General features: G+C 44.0%; 1 protein-coding gene across 6 annotated transcripts in view; it reads right to left on the bottom strand.

The window, feature by feature from the left end:
• The window catches only part of PDE1C (phosphodiesterase 1C), a gene marked incomplete at its 5' end in the record, with an annotated part of 524017 nt that overhangs the window by 347900 nt on the left and 161904 nt on the right, over window positions 1-14213 (bottom strand). For all 6 annotated transcript variants that reach the window (XR_014779828.1, XM_084784999.1, XM_084784994.1 and 3 more), the window contains one exon: window positions 6501-6551. Coding sequence is in view for 5 of the 6 variants with exons in the window: in XM_084784999.1 (XP_084641125.1) it covers window positions 6501-6551 (51 nt within the window). The remainder of the gene's footprint in view (window positions 1-6500; window positions 6552-14213) is intronic.

The following is a 14213-nucleotide window of genomic DNA, read 5'->3' as shown; positions in this document are numbered from 1 at the left end:
TATGTGGGTTGTTCCTTCTTTCCTGGGGAACATCCTGCTGGTTGCAGATTTCTGCATTAGCAGCTTTTTCCACACTTGAAAATATTGTGTTTCTGGTAAGGAATTTGCCATAATTCAAGCTGCTTCCTTCTACCAGTTAGTTGTCTGTTTTCTCTGGCCACTTTCAAGATTCCTCTTGAATTTTAAAGATTGATTAAATGTGTCCTGGCATGGATTTCATTGGCCTTACTCTCTAACACACAAGTAGAAAAAGACGGGATAGTGCTTCATCACTGCAAAGTTCAAGGTACCCACTGGGATGCCCCTGTTCCATTGATAGCCAAAAAAGGAAAGGAGAAGTAAGATTCCTTATTCCATGTGTGTTCTCTACTGACACATTGAAAAGAAATGACACCACGGCTGCTGGGCAATGTTGTGATAGCTCTTCACCAGGACTATCTAGTGGCACCTAACATGAAGGCAGAGGAATGCTTGGCTCCTGTCCAATAAAACTGGAATGCAAAGGAAAGCATAGCTCTCCACTTGATTTATTCTGAGGCCACCCTTGCAAGCATGTTACTACCCACTACAGCTTTGTGAGGCTGAGCACCTAAACTTTCCACTCAGCAGTTTTTGGCATGAGTTGGGACGAGAACAGTGTGTGTGTGTGTGTGTGTGTGTGTGTGTGTGTGTGTGTGTGTGTGTGTGTGTGTCATTTTCTATCTCACTAGGCTTTCTCTTTCCCACTCCTCACAGCATGGTAATGGTGCCCTAAGCACATTCCAGCCTACAGCAGGTAGAAGCCGCATTGGCTTTGGTGACATAGCTTTCCAATGTGCATCATATTGTTTCTACTGTATTTACAGGCCACCATATTTAAATGGTGAAGATGCAGGCTCACAGCTCAGTGTGGGGTTTGTTGTCACACACTATAACAAGAACATTTAGGATAAGAAAGATGCAAACACTTCCAGAAAACAAAACCTGCCATGTTTTAAAAGCCAATCTAGGAGGTTTCAGAACAGTAACCCAAAGTTTTTCAAAACATGGGCATTAAAAACCATGCTGCCAGCGGCTATGGGAAAGATGTGGACTCAGTGATCTACACTGATATTAAATCCTTCCTTTGTTCCTAGAACTCATGAAGCTCTTTCTGTTTAGTATAAAGTACTTTTAAATATTTTATTCAGTATTTCTTCATGCATGTGAAAAATGAAGGACTTTTCAATTTCTATCTTTTGCTGGAGCATAAAATGTCCTAATGTTTTTTTTACACACCAAGAGGGTAGAAGAAGACAAACTGGGAGTGAAATAGTCACATCATGTCTTTCTTGCCCTCTCTGAAGTCACAAGGCACACTCAAAAGTTCTAACCTGATTTTTTTTTGAGATAGGATTTATTTGTGTAGTCCTGGCTGTCCTGGACCTAGCTCTGCAGAGCAGGTTGGCCTCGAACTGAGAAACCTGTCTTCCTCCGTCTCCAAAGTGCTGAGATTAAAGGCATGTGTCACCATGGCCTAGCCTGACTTACCTTTTTTTTTTTTTTTTTTTAGTTACACAAGTTTCACATGTGTATCTAGTAGCAAATCCTGCTACTCTATACCCTGGTGTGGGGGCAGAAACTGGGCTGCATTTAGGCAGAATGGAAGTTGGAAAAAGCAAAAGTTGAGATGAAAAAGGCAAGGGGTCTGCAGACACCAAAGCGATACAGAAGCGGAGAAAGGTGCTCTGCATGGGGGCTGGGGGAGTTTACTAACAAGAAGTGGAAATAAATGGCAAAACACGGAACAGAATAAGAAGAAATCAAGAGCTGGTGGGCCCAGGAGTTGCCTAGGCAAATCGGCACTTTAAAGTGTGCCAGATAGTAGAGCAGCCAAATGGACTTTTAAAAATAGCTCTATGATTCTACGGTTCTAAATTGCCTATGTACAGACATTTGCTCTGTCTCAATCATCCTTTAATCTTTAATAATCTTGTACGAGATACTGCTTTGACTAATATTGTTCCACTGCTCTAGAAGAAGAGAAGCTAGGGCTTTTGGTGAGATAACAGGGGGCAGCCAGCAGCTCTGATAGCAGCCATGTTGTTGAGGAAAGGGCCAGGACCAGCTAGGAGTACCACCAGCTCCAAGCATTGGCAAATGAAGACCTTTAAACCTTCATGTAGTCTCCATGAGCCTTGAAGCACTCCGGTACCACTACAGTAGTGGGGATAGGAGCATCCTGCTCTTGGTGAAGACAACTGACTTGTTCTGTATTTCATCTAGGCAGATTTCTAGATGGGATCTAGTGGGTTCCTGTACTCTGTGGTGAGCTGTAATATGTAAACTACGTAAATAGCCTACTCTGCTTGGCATCCTGGGTGTGCCTCCAACTCTACCAGTACGTAGTCCTTGCAGTGACAGCACTGGCTGCTGAGCTCTGCTGTGGTAAAATTTGCTAAAACACAGATTATCAGAACCCACCCCAGGAGTCTCTGAGTCAGCAAGTGTAGAATGAAGTCCCAGAATCTGCATTTCTAGAAAGTTCCAGAGATTCCATATCGGAACCATGGAGCTGCCATGCCCCACCCCTGTAGACATTCTAGAGCCACCATTGGGTGGTGGGAAGCAGAAGTTCAGATCCTGAAGAGTGTGAGGGGGGCCTTAGAGCCCAACACAGAAGCAGAAGTTTTTAGAAATATCTTAGAGTGTATATAAGAAATCAAAATATATCAAATCCAGCTCTCCCCCTGCCCCAATCCGCCATACCTGTTTTTGAGCTTTATTAGGGAATAATCAATATAAGAGAATGCATTGATCTAAACTGTAAATTTTGACATTTGGGGCATAAGCATGTTCTTATGGTTTCATGTCCATCTGGGCTTTCGTTTGTTTTTTTATTTTTTGACTTTGTTGATTTCTTGGGATTTGTGGCTTGAAAATGTAGCATAAGCTATTCTTTAGTATGCTCTAAGTGCACACTGCTACTATGTTGTGAACACGGTATCCCAAGTTCATAATTGGAACTTTATACCCACTGAAAACAACTTCCCACTGTCTCCTCACCCTATTTCCTAGCAGCCACCTTCTCTCTGTTTCTACGAGTCTGTTACTTCAGCCTGCATAAAGCCTTGCATGCAGGTGATGCCATTTCCTTGGGTCAGTCTCTTCCAGAAGCCACAGCCCTCAGGATTCTGACTGCCTGGCCACTAGCTGCAGGTCTCAGTCCGTCCTTCTCGTTATCTTGTTCTCATTATCCTGGCTCAAGAATCTATCGCTTCCAAACTCAAGCTCCCGGTTTTGTGACAGCCCTTCATAATAGTGACAATCTAGAAAACGTCTCTGTACCCAAGCATTCTCTGTCACAATTGGAGCATCAGCATATAGAAGGCGCCATCGGGGTCTCTGTCTCAACCCTACCCCCGTGCTCACTCCCAGTGAACACTGCAGCCAGGGAAGGAGATGTTCATTCAGGGCAAAGACCCTAAGTGCTGCCTCTAATTTCATCAGCCATCTCTCCTAATTACGCTAGCTCATCAACAGAAGATCTATCTCTATCGGCCTTTATGTTTTTCTCTCCCAAATAAGATGCACTAAATCTAAAGGGATTACTAATTAACTTTAATTTCTCCCACTGCTTCTGAAATCACTATTTTCTTTCATTTTTATTTCATGTGTAAAAGTGTTTCGCCTACATGTATGCCTGTGTGAAGCCAGAAGATGGCATAGGGTCCCCTGGAACTGGAGTTACAAACAGGTCTGAGTCACTGTGTGGGTTCTAGGAATGAACACAGGTCCTCTGAAAGGGCAACCAGAGCTTTCTTAACCAAGCAGTCTCTTGGGTCTAAAAAAAAAAAATCACTATTTTCTTCAGATGATTGTTCATTTCAGGGGGACACCATTCTTCCATCCTCTAGGGAAGCAACAAAAACTTCAGAATAACGTTGTCTGGCTGAATAAACTTTGGGACCACTGTGTTCTCTGCATGTCTCTTGAGTTTTCCTGAATCTCCTTCACAGTACTAGTCCAAGGCAGCCTGCAGACTCTTGGGGCTCCTGGAGTGCTGGAGCATATTGCAGTCTGGGCTTGGTCTGCCACTCTGTGGCTGTGCCTGAACATTACACGTGGCCATTATTCCCTGACACTGGAAGCATTTATTTTTTAGGATTAGAAACCACTTTTCCCTATACATAACACTTCTGTTCCCCCATACTCAAGAGGGAAGGGCCAGGATAATGGCGCTAGGGCTCCATCCTCAGCATGGCTACCCTCATGGCAGGGGCAATTTTCAAACTATGACCTCAGCCCTACTCTTTATAATAAACCACAGTCACTAGGTAGACACTCTGATTGAGGCCAGGTTGATCAAAAGTCAAAGCTAGGGCTGAAAATGAAGGGGCAGATATGATCTTAGGTCTCCCAGGACCCATTCCTTGCCCTGGTCCTTCTCTGCCCTTCTAGCTGTGTCCAGGCCTCATAGCAAAGGCTCCCATTGGCCATTCCATTGGCTAAAATACCCTACCTGAGCTTTCTATCTAGCTCTGTCTGGTTAGAGAAACGTTGGAGAGAAGTGCAGCCCTTTATCTTCCTATCCCCAGAATTCCATCCAGGCTCCTCCCCAGCCTCCCACACTGATTGCTTCATCCTACTGCTCTTCCAGTGTGGCACATGAAGAGTGGCAAGTCAATAGTGTCTCAATAAGAATATTCTTCCCTTCCTAAATGCCACCTAATTTTCCCTCTCTCTAGTACTTGTTACAAAAAGAGGCAGCACCTAATGTGCCCTCTGACTTTCTCCCAGGATACTGTACTCTGTCAAGACACTTTCCTTCTCTTCTCCGAGTTGGCCTCAACTCACAAGATTGCTGCAAACCATTTTTCCTGTACAGATTTTCCCCCCTGGTGTCCTAATTTATCTCCAGCTAATAAGCTGTCATGTGACATGTCATCCTTTCAAGCCAGTCACATAACTTAGAAGTTGCAGAAGTTACCTATGAGAGAAATCACCCTTTCCATCCATAAAGGGACATACTGCTCCAGGTCTCCTGGCCACATGCTTCAAGGAATCCCTATTCTCTCCACACCAGTGACAAGTGTCAGGAACTCCCATGAATCAATCCTGCATATGGCATAGTCAGGTTACCAATTCAGATTATCCATCTTCCTGACCGTTGTTCAAGGGATGAAAAATAAAAATAAAGGCATATCCATCATCCTCACTGAAATGCTTATTTTGGAAATAATGGTTCCAGGTAGGAGGACGGTGAAAAATAGGGCCTGTGAGGAGTGAGTGTTCACTGCAGCGTCTGCAATGCGAGCACTTAGTGCTCTGTCATTAGCAGACATCATTATGGTTCTATAAAAAACATCTCTGGGAAACCAACCCTAAAATTTGAAACTTTCCAAAAGAAAAAGTGAGAAGGCAGAGTTTAGAGAAATCCCTATAAATAGAAAAATCGTATTTTTAACTTGGTGTGTTATGATCACGCTGGTCATGTCACATTCAGATCTTGTCAACCCCCACGTAGGGTAAAGCAATGATGGAATGTGATGCCAACATTTTGGTAAAATTTATCACTTTCCTTTTTTCAGATTGGAAATCCCGAACCCAGAAAAGCATAAATAAAATTAAGAAAAAGCAAGTAAGGAGATAATAGTGTTGGGGAAAAGGGAGCCCCACCTAATTTTATTTAAGAGGCAACCATTTCTCAGCCTGAAGCAATGCAGGTTTGCAGAGCATCTCTAGGCACCCATGTTCTGGCTCCAGCATCCCCACTGCCTTCACTGGTACCCAGTCACACACCTGCTATGAGATTTACGGATAACATGGCACTGAAGCCTTTGAGAAGCTTTGGATGGCTACCTTTTTTTTTTTTTTTCTTTTACAAAGATCAAGATCTGGACAAATTTGGTGGGAAATAACAACCTGACTACAGCCTTGGGAATATTCCTGAGCCCAAGGAAAGCCATCAAACCATCTGAGCTGCAAAGCATCACAAAGACAGTGGTGTAAGTGCACAAACCCACAGCAGGTTGCGAAGATGCTTTATACGTGAACAGGCCTAGTAACTACAAGCTTCCTCTCTTCAGCACCACTAAACCCCTCTCTCCCTGCTGTGTGCTCTAAGGATACTCCTTTCACAATGCCTCTCAAAGTGTACTGTGAACAAGAATCAGCCGGGGATGCTTTTTTTAAATATAGGGCCTTGGTTCAGGAGGTTTGGAGCGGGAGCCTAGAGGCTCTCCACTTCTCAAAAGCAAAAGTGACACTTATTCTACGCATTGTCCTATTCTAGAAGCAAGGCTTCAAAGAACAAATCCACAGAGCACAGACTGCAGGCCACGGCTCCCAGGGTGAAAAAGCCCATGGCCCAAGAAGCTTACACGTGATGGGGCTGAAGGACAGTATTAACCAGCAGGAGACATTCCGCACCACTGTTTGAAGAATGCCTAACAGGATCATAGTGCTGAAACACATGAGCAAAGGCTTTTAATGAGCATGTTCTAAGGGAGCCCAGGGGGAGTGGAACAAGATTTACTCACGGGAGAAGCGGGCAAGTGGTCTGGCGTTCTTATCTCCTGCTTCATTTGCAACTGCAGGGGAAAAACAGAGAACACAGTTAAGAACAAGACCTATCAGTGGGGACACATATGCATCCCTCCCCCTCCGAAAAAAAAAAAAATCACAGGCCTATTGCCAGCGCTGTTCATTGGTTACCCTCCACAACCTGAAGGCCAAGCCCTGAAGACACCACTTTCCTATGTCATTCAACATGGAGAAATCTAGTTGGTGCCCAAGTAGAAGCTATCCCTGTACTGCCTAGCAGTCCTGATGCTTGAAGGCACTCTGCACACTACTGGGAGAGAAAAGTAATCTTTCATATTACCTAGATACAACCCCTGTAACCTACAACAGCAACCTGCCTGAAAAATACCTTGATACGATACGGGTAGAAACGTTAGAGGAATAACAAAGATGTCTTAAGGCCTACTCCATGAAATATCCATATATGACACACAAAGCCAAGAGATGGAGACTAGAGAGGTCATGGGCCCTAGAGGAAAAACTACTATAGTATTCTAGTAAATGAACACAATAAAATTACTCTTAATGGCATATGTTATAAACATAGATCAGTGAGCCACTCAACCTTCATCAGAGAAGCTTGCAGTAGTGGTCATGAACAAAGAGACCCAGGACAGGACAATGAGCAGAGGGTGAGAGCCCTGGAGCACTCAGCCCTAAATGGGATGTCTTCATTGAACCTCTCCCTCAAAGGATCTATGTGGAAGCTGTCGGAAGGAGCCTGATGTTTGAGGTTGCAATCCTCCCAGTCCGGATAGCCATTCTGAGCTCAGTATTAGATAGAGGACCCCCTTTCCCCAGCAGGGCCTCCTACTCTCACCTGACCTCATCTGGAGAGTGTCTTTAGATATAGATGCCCCTAACCACATTTGACATGTGGCCTTTGATGCTGCTCCCTGCTAGCTCTCCTCTTCCTGAGCCTATAGGATAATTTGGTACAGTTTCCATTCATATGATAGGAGCATGCTGCCTAATGCAAATCAAGCATCTTTGAAGTGCCTAGTCTCAACTAATTATGTACACCTATCCTGGAAGACCCCTATGTACTGACCAAGGACTTTAAAGCCTTTGTTCTACCTGAATAAAATTGAACTAGCTCCCTGAACTGGTTCCCAGAGTGGTCATTCTCCATCGTGCTCGTGACTTTCACCTTCTGCTCTTCCTGCCTTTGTGAGCTGGTAACCAACAGCCCCCCAGGAAAGAGGAGACCCACAAAAGCAGAGACAGAAAGATTGTAAGAGCCAGAGGTGGCAGATGACACCAAGGAAACAGCATCTTTTAGACATTACAGTGCTACTGCACATATGAACACACAGAGACTGTGACAGCGCAGTTGGGCTGCATGATTCCAGACAAAAACCCAGCCCAGAGAAAGGAAAGTAGAAACAAAGGCCCACCCCTAACCAAGAAGCTATTTGCAGGTGGTACTGTCAGGACAGGAAGCATTCCATAATGAAGAACACTGGCCGTATAAATCCTACTCCAGACACGGTAGGCCTCGTGCTCAATAGGTAAGTGAAACAAAAGAGACTCCCGCTTTTGTGTTTGGTTGGTTGATTTGGTTTGACTTAATTTTTTTTTTGTCCTTTAGGTTTCAGGTGTGTGTGTGTGTGTGTGTGTGTGTGAGAGAGAGAGAGAGAGAGAGAGAGAGAGAGAGAGAGAGAGAGAGAGAGAGAGAGAGAGAGACAGAAGAGACAGAGACAGAACAGAGACAGAGAATATGAAAGCGAGTGTAGATGGTTGGGAAGACATGGTGGAGGGGAAAATATGATCAAAATATATTGTATGCAAATTTCTTTTTTAAGATATAATTTTTAAAAAGAACAAGGCACAACACAGGCTGCATAGCAAATATGCCCATGTTACCACTGACCTTCTGAACACTGACAATCAGCTGTATTGAGTCTTACATAGGAAAAAGCAGCCTTCCTTTTCTGGGTTTCCCAGGTTTTACCAACACTTAATGTGAGGCTGATGCCTCAGTCCCCTTCATTAACATAGCTGAAGAAAGCTGCCAAGAGCTAGTACAATCTCAACCTAGCAGGTTAGGGAGGCTAACCAGGTTACACCTAACAGACTCCCACGACACTGGCCGTTCTTGTGCCCATGTTTCTTCCAGCTGTTCTCCAGCACATTGACCCATACCAAGCTGCTAAAACCGAGCGTGTTCTCAGATGTGAGGGGGCAGAGCCAAGGTGGGCCCCTCAGAAGATGATGGCAAAGCTGGGCATTGTTAAGCCAACATTAAATTCAGATGTTAACCAATAGGAGAGTCCACAAAGGGAGGCTTGGAGAAGCTGTCCAGAAAATGTCTCTAGAAAACCCGGGACAGAGAGCTCCAAAGGGTATACCTCCTCCACCTCCTCTTCAAAATGTATAATCCAGTACATGGAAGTACACAGTCCCTAAGTCTACGACTTCTATCCCTATCACTTCAGACCAAATTAAGGTCATATTATCCTGTAGAAACCCAAGTTTTGCTTGCCTTTTTGCCTTTAAAAATGTGTGTGTGCACATGTTACAGTGTGTGCGTGAGTGTGTACACACATAGAGTTTGTGTGTGTGAATGTGGTTGCACACATGCCACAGTACACGTGGGGGGTCAGAGGACAACCTCAGGTAGCATTCCTCGCCTTCCACCTTGTTTGAGACAGGGTCTCTGTAGTTTTCCCACTATGCATTCCAACATAGCCGGCCCTGAGCTCCTGGGACTCTCCTTGGTCTGTTTTCCAGCTCCTCATAGATACACTGGGATTATGGAGGCACCTGCTATGCATCTAGCGTTTATGTCGGTTCTGGGGATTCCATCTCAGGTCCTCATGCTTGGTTGCACTACAGGTACTTTTACACACTGAGCCACCTTCCAACCATTGCTGAACCTAAATATCCTTTTTATTCCCATTAAGATTGATATGTGTTGTTTTGTCTATCCATAAATGACAGACATAAATAATTGTGATCTGTTTGAATGGCACACCGTCCAGCCAATGAGGAAACACCCAACAGCAGGCAGCCTGGAAGATTACTCTTGTAATCATTGCTGCATATGAAGTTGACATAGCAGGACATCAGAATATCAGCTTGCTTAGCTTACAGCGTTATTTTGCAAATTGTGAAAGGAGTCACACATAGGACTCATAACGAAGGTAAACAATTCAAAGTTCACGGGATTCGCACACTCAGTCCTCTCTCTGTTCCTGTCTTTGGGGTTATCCCATGGCGTCTCCACTTTTGCGACATTATACAAAATGTCCAGCAGGGGGCGGTGCTATTGCACACATATCACAGCATTTCAAAAATAGAAACTGAATCACTACATTCTTACAAAGGACATTGTAAAGGGAAAATATTCTCACCTCAGAAAAGGTCCCAGGGGCCCTCTTAGCATGCTATGGTTCTTTGTCACCTAAAGCTTCCGGTAAAACCAGTACTGAACATAAATAGTTTGTACTCCCTTTCCCTCCTCCAGGCGGAGCCGGCCTGCGGCAGGGCAGAGCAACAGCTCATCCGCTGGAGGCCTCCTGCTGCACCTCAGCCCCTTTACTTGATCCCAATTGGAGGTGGACAGTAAGAGCATTGGTTTTTGTGAGCGCTTGGGAAATGTAGCCAATTCTCTAGAGCTTTCTAGGAGAAAATCTATGTTGTATCAAAAAGAAGAAAGGCTGGAGGGAGAAGGAAGGAGGGGTTGGCTAGTGTCCTGTGCTTCTGCAGCTCTCAAGGTCAAATTGTTTCCTCTTTAGACACTGGAAAAATAGAATGAGGTTTTTCCACCCCCAGCCCGACCCGCCAAATCTTTACTGCAGAAACTGATGGGCCACATTTAAAGCAGGATTACAAAGACCGCTGCAACAGCCTTGAACAGAAGCAGCCACCTAACTGCTCAGCCTTGGGAGGGCATTTTCCCAGGGTTGCTATTTTCGACCAAGTCTTGGGCCTCCCCTCCCAGCTACCCTAGCCAAGGATGGGGATTGTTGACCCAGATCCAAGTTATACCAGGAGAGGCGGGCATCAAAATCTAGGCCATCCAGGTACCAGGAGAGTAGCTTCTACCCAGAAATAGTGCGACAGCCCAGAATGACTGTCCTCCGTGCTATGCAGACACCATGCTCCCCTGCTGAACAATTTCCAGTGATGGCCTACGACACACGATCCAACTCGCCCAGCCTGGAATCAGAACCGGGGCGCTTAATCTTCCACTGCAGGGTTAGTCAGCTTGCTGTCACTATAAAAACTGCCTGAGGTGATTCGTTTACAAAGAGTAAAGGTCTGTTTTGTCCGTTCTTGAGATGCCAGACCACCAGCCAGTGGGCCAGTTGCTTTTAGGCCTATAGTAGCACATGGTATTGGTCAGAGGTCTTGGTGAAGCTCAGCTAAGTCATCTCATTACCAAGAAGCAAGGGAGGATGTGAAAGGGGCCCAGAAACTACAGGCCCTTGAAGATCATGCCTCAAAAGACAAAGGCTGGCCGGTAGGGTCCACCTGGAAGGTCTCCCCCTCCCCAGTAGTGCCACAAAAGCTTAGCCATGGTGGCCTTTGCGGTACATTTCCAAACTACAGTGATCGCAGTTCCTGCAGCATCTTTCCGTATCACACCTTTCACACGCTCTCTCTGAGACACCCTGCCTAGGTCTTCCCCACATCGACTCTGACTCCTGTTTGTCCTTCAGACTGAGGTGCTGCTTTGCACTTCATTTACATCCCATAAATGTCTGCCTGTGTTTCTTCTCGTTCCCCTTCCAGAGCCAGCTCTCCAACTTCAGCACACCTGAGAACTGCCTGGAAGGTTTGCTGAAATGCAGATTGCAAATGCAGAGTTTAAGTACAGGGGGTATGATGTGTATCCAAGAAACCATATTCTTGAGAAATTCCCAGGTGACCTTGTGGCTGCTGGTCAAGGATCGACTTTTCAGAATAGCTGCCACAAGTTGCAACCTGCCCCCCACTAAATGCAAGTAGGTTAGCTTTTAACTTTCATATTTCCATTCTTTTGGCCAATGGCTGACCCTCCGAATAATATTTTCAGCTGATGTTTCCATAACTAAAGTAGACGAGATAATACAAAATGCCACAGATGGCATCTAGATCAGTCATCTCAGCCTGGGTTCCAGACAGTCTATAGGAAAGTCTGATTCCTTTGGGCCCACCTGCTTGTTGTAAATAAGTAGTTGCCAGCACTGATAAAAATTTATGAGATTTCGAATATAAATACATGCTACTAGCTTCTTGGAGGATACAAGATTCCAAACCCTCCAACAGAATGCACCCACAGCCCCAACAACGGGCAGCTCTGCTTCCTGTCTGAGACGCAGCTCTTCTCTTGCTGTTACTGCACTTTACTTGCTGCCCTCATGGTGCAGAGATTAGTGTCAACAGGGCCTCGTCAAGGGCGTAAAGAGTGGAACAGTGCCACAGAGAGAAGTAGTATAAAGAGTGATCATACCAGCTTAACTAAGCCCTTCTATTTCAAGACCACACACATATCACACACATATACAAACATACACACACATACCACATATACATACACCGTACAGCATATACACACACACATATTCACACACATACCGTATATACACACACCACATACACACATACCACACACACAATAAATGCATACATAATACATTAACATACATCACATACACACAAACACACATACACAATAAATACACCACACCACACCATACACATATATTCAGTACAGGCACATAATACATACGCACACAACACACACAAACCACACACCACATATACACAAACCACACACATATACACACAATACACACACATACACACACAAACCACAAACATATCACACACATATCACATATACATACACACTACACACATGCACATATAAACCAAACACATACACACACATCAAACATATACACACACCACATACATATGCACACACCACACATACACACAAACTACATACACAAACCACAGGCATACACACACCATACACAAACCACATATAAATCACACACATATAGACAACTAATCCACATATACACACACATACACACCACTTACACATGCATACCACATACACATACATACACACATATATACATACCACACACACAATACACTGACACACAAATCATACACATTAAACATATCACACATATATATACACATATACATACACTACACACACACAAACCACAACATACCACAAAAATACATACACATCTGCACACACATGACATAAATATACATAGCACATGAATACACACACATATATACACACCTCACACATATATAAACACTACACACACGCGCACGTGCATACACACCAAGACTTAATAGTATTCCGTTTATCAAGTTAACTAGAGCTTGAATTTGGCAAAGTATATACAGGTGAATGCAGATGTGTGGAACAGTATCCATGCTAAACTGTTAACACAAAACACACAGATTCTAATTATGTATATATGTGATGGTTTCTGTCAATGTTGAGCTGCCTGACTAGTATACATGTGTATATAAGCACAGAGAGACAAATACAAAATACATATTGCCAGGTATAGGAATTCTTTATAGCACATTTGAGAAAATTTGTTACCTTTTTATGTAATAAATTATGCAATAATTCAGATTTGTTACTTTTTTCAGTATTTCTGCATTAGGGCAATAATTTAGGTAAGCATGTGTCATGCTTATTATCAGTAAAAATATCTTATCAAAGGGATACAGAAGAGTTGGCTGTTGTTTTTGCATATTATGATTGTGGACAGACATATATGTACATATACATATAAACATATGTATAATATATATACATATATTGTATTTTAGATCTAACTCTATGACCACCCTCTGATCACGTATTATACTTGCTTCCTGTAACCTAAGAGCACTCCCCGTAAGACTCAAGATCACCCAGTTGCCCCCACACACTCAACATTAGTGAACTGCTCCCTGGGAGACTATTAGAATCACTTGGGGAACTTGGTAAATTCCTTCTGTCCAGACAACATCTTAGGCCAATAAAACAGTGCTTTGCAGGGAGAGGACGCATCACTTCTACATCCTTATTAAGGTAAAATTTACAAAGCACGTGTCAGAGTCTTGAGAACTCTAGTGCCGCACTCTGCTCTTGTAAAATGGTACTACTGTTCTGATATTACATCATCGAGCAGACATGCCTCTACTTAAGTAAAATTCAGCCGCTGAGGCTGCAGACCTGACTGTGAGAGTCAGCTGGCATCTCCTCATAGGAGAATCACCTCACAATGTAGGACTATTGAAGAGAGGATTTGTCTCGCAATGCTGCACAGTCACTGAGCACATCATGGGTCCTGGGCCTTGCCTGGGAGCTACCCACAGAACTTGGATCTTAGAGAGAAGCAACACCCTTGACAGGCAGGCCAATTGGGTAGGTCTCTCCCTCTATGTTTGTACAGTTATAGTCAGAAGGACACCAGCTTGATAGCTACACCGATCTTGGTCGCATCCCAGATCCACTGAGAGTCCCATGAAATGGGGCTAGGACTCCAGGTTTTAAACAATTACACTAGACAGCAATTGGACATACTAACATCTCAGAGGCAGCATTCTAAAGTTATGTTCACCTTCATCTTTGGTGTGTTTGCAGTGTGTTTCCCCTAAAACAAATAAATCAATAAAATTGTCTATAAACATATTTTAAAGTAAGGATC

Source organism: Acomys minous (assembly GCF_964271855.1).
Source record: "Acomys minous genome assembly, chromosome: 6".
NCBI lineage: Eukaryota > Metazoa > Chordata > Mammalia > Rodentia > Muridae > Acomys > Acomys minous.
Note: the sequence above shows the minus strand (reverse complement) of the source record. Positions and strands in the feature narration are given on the sequence as shown.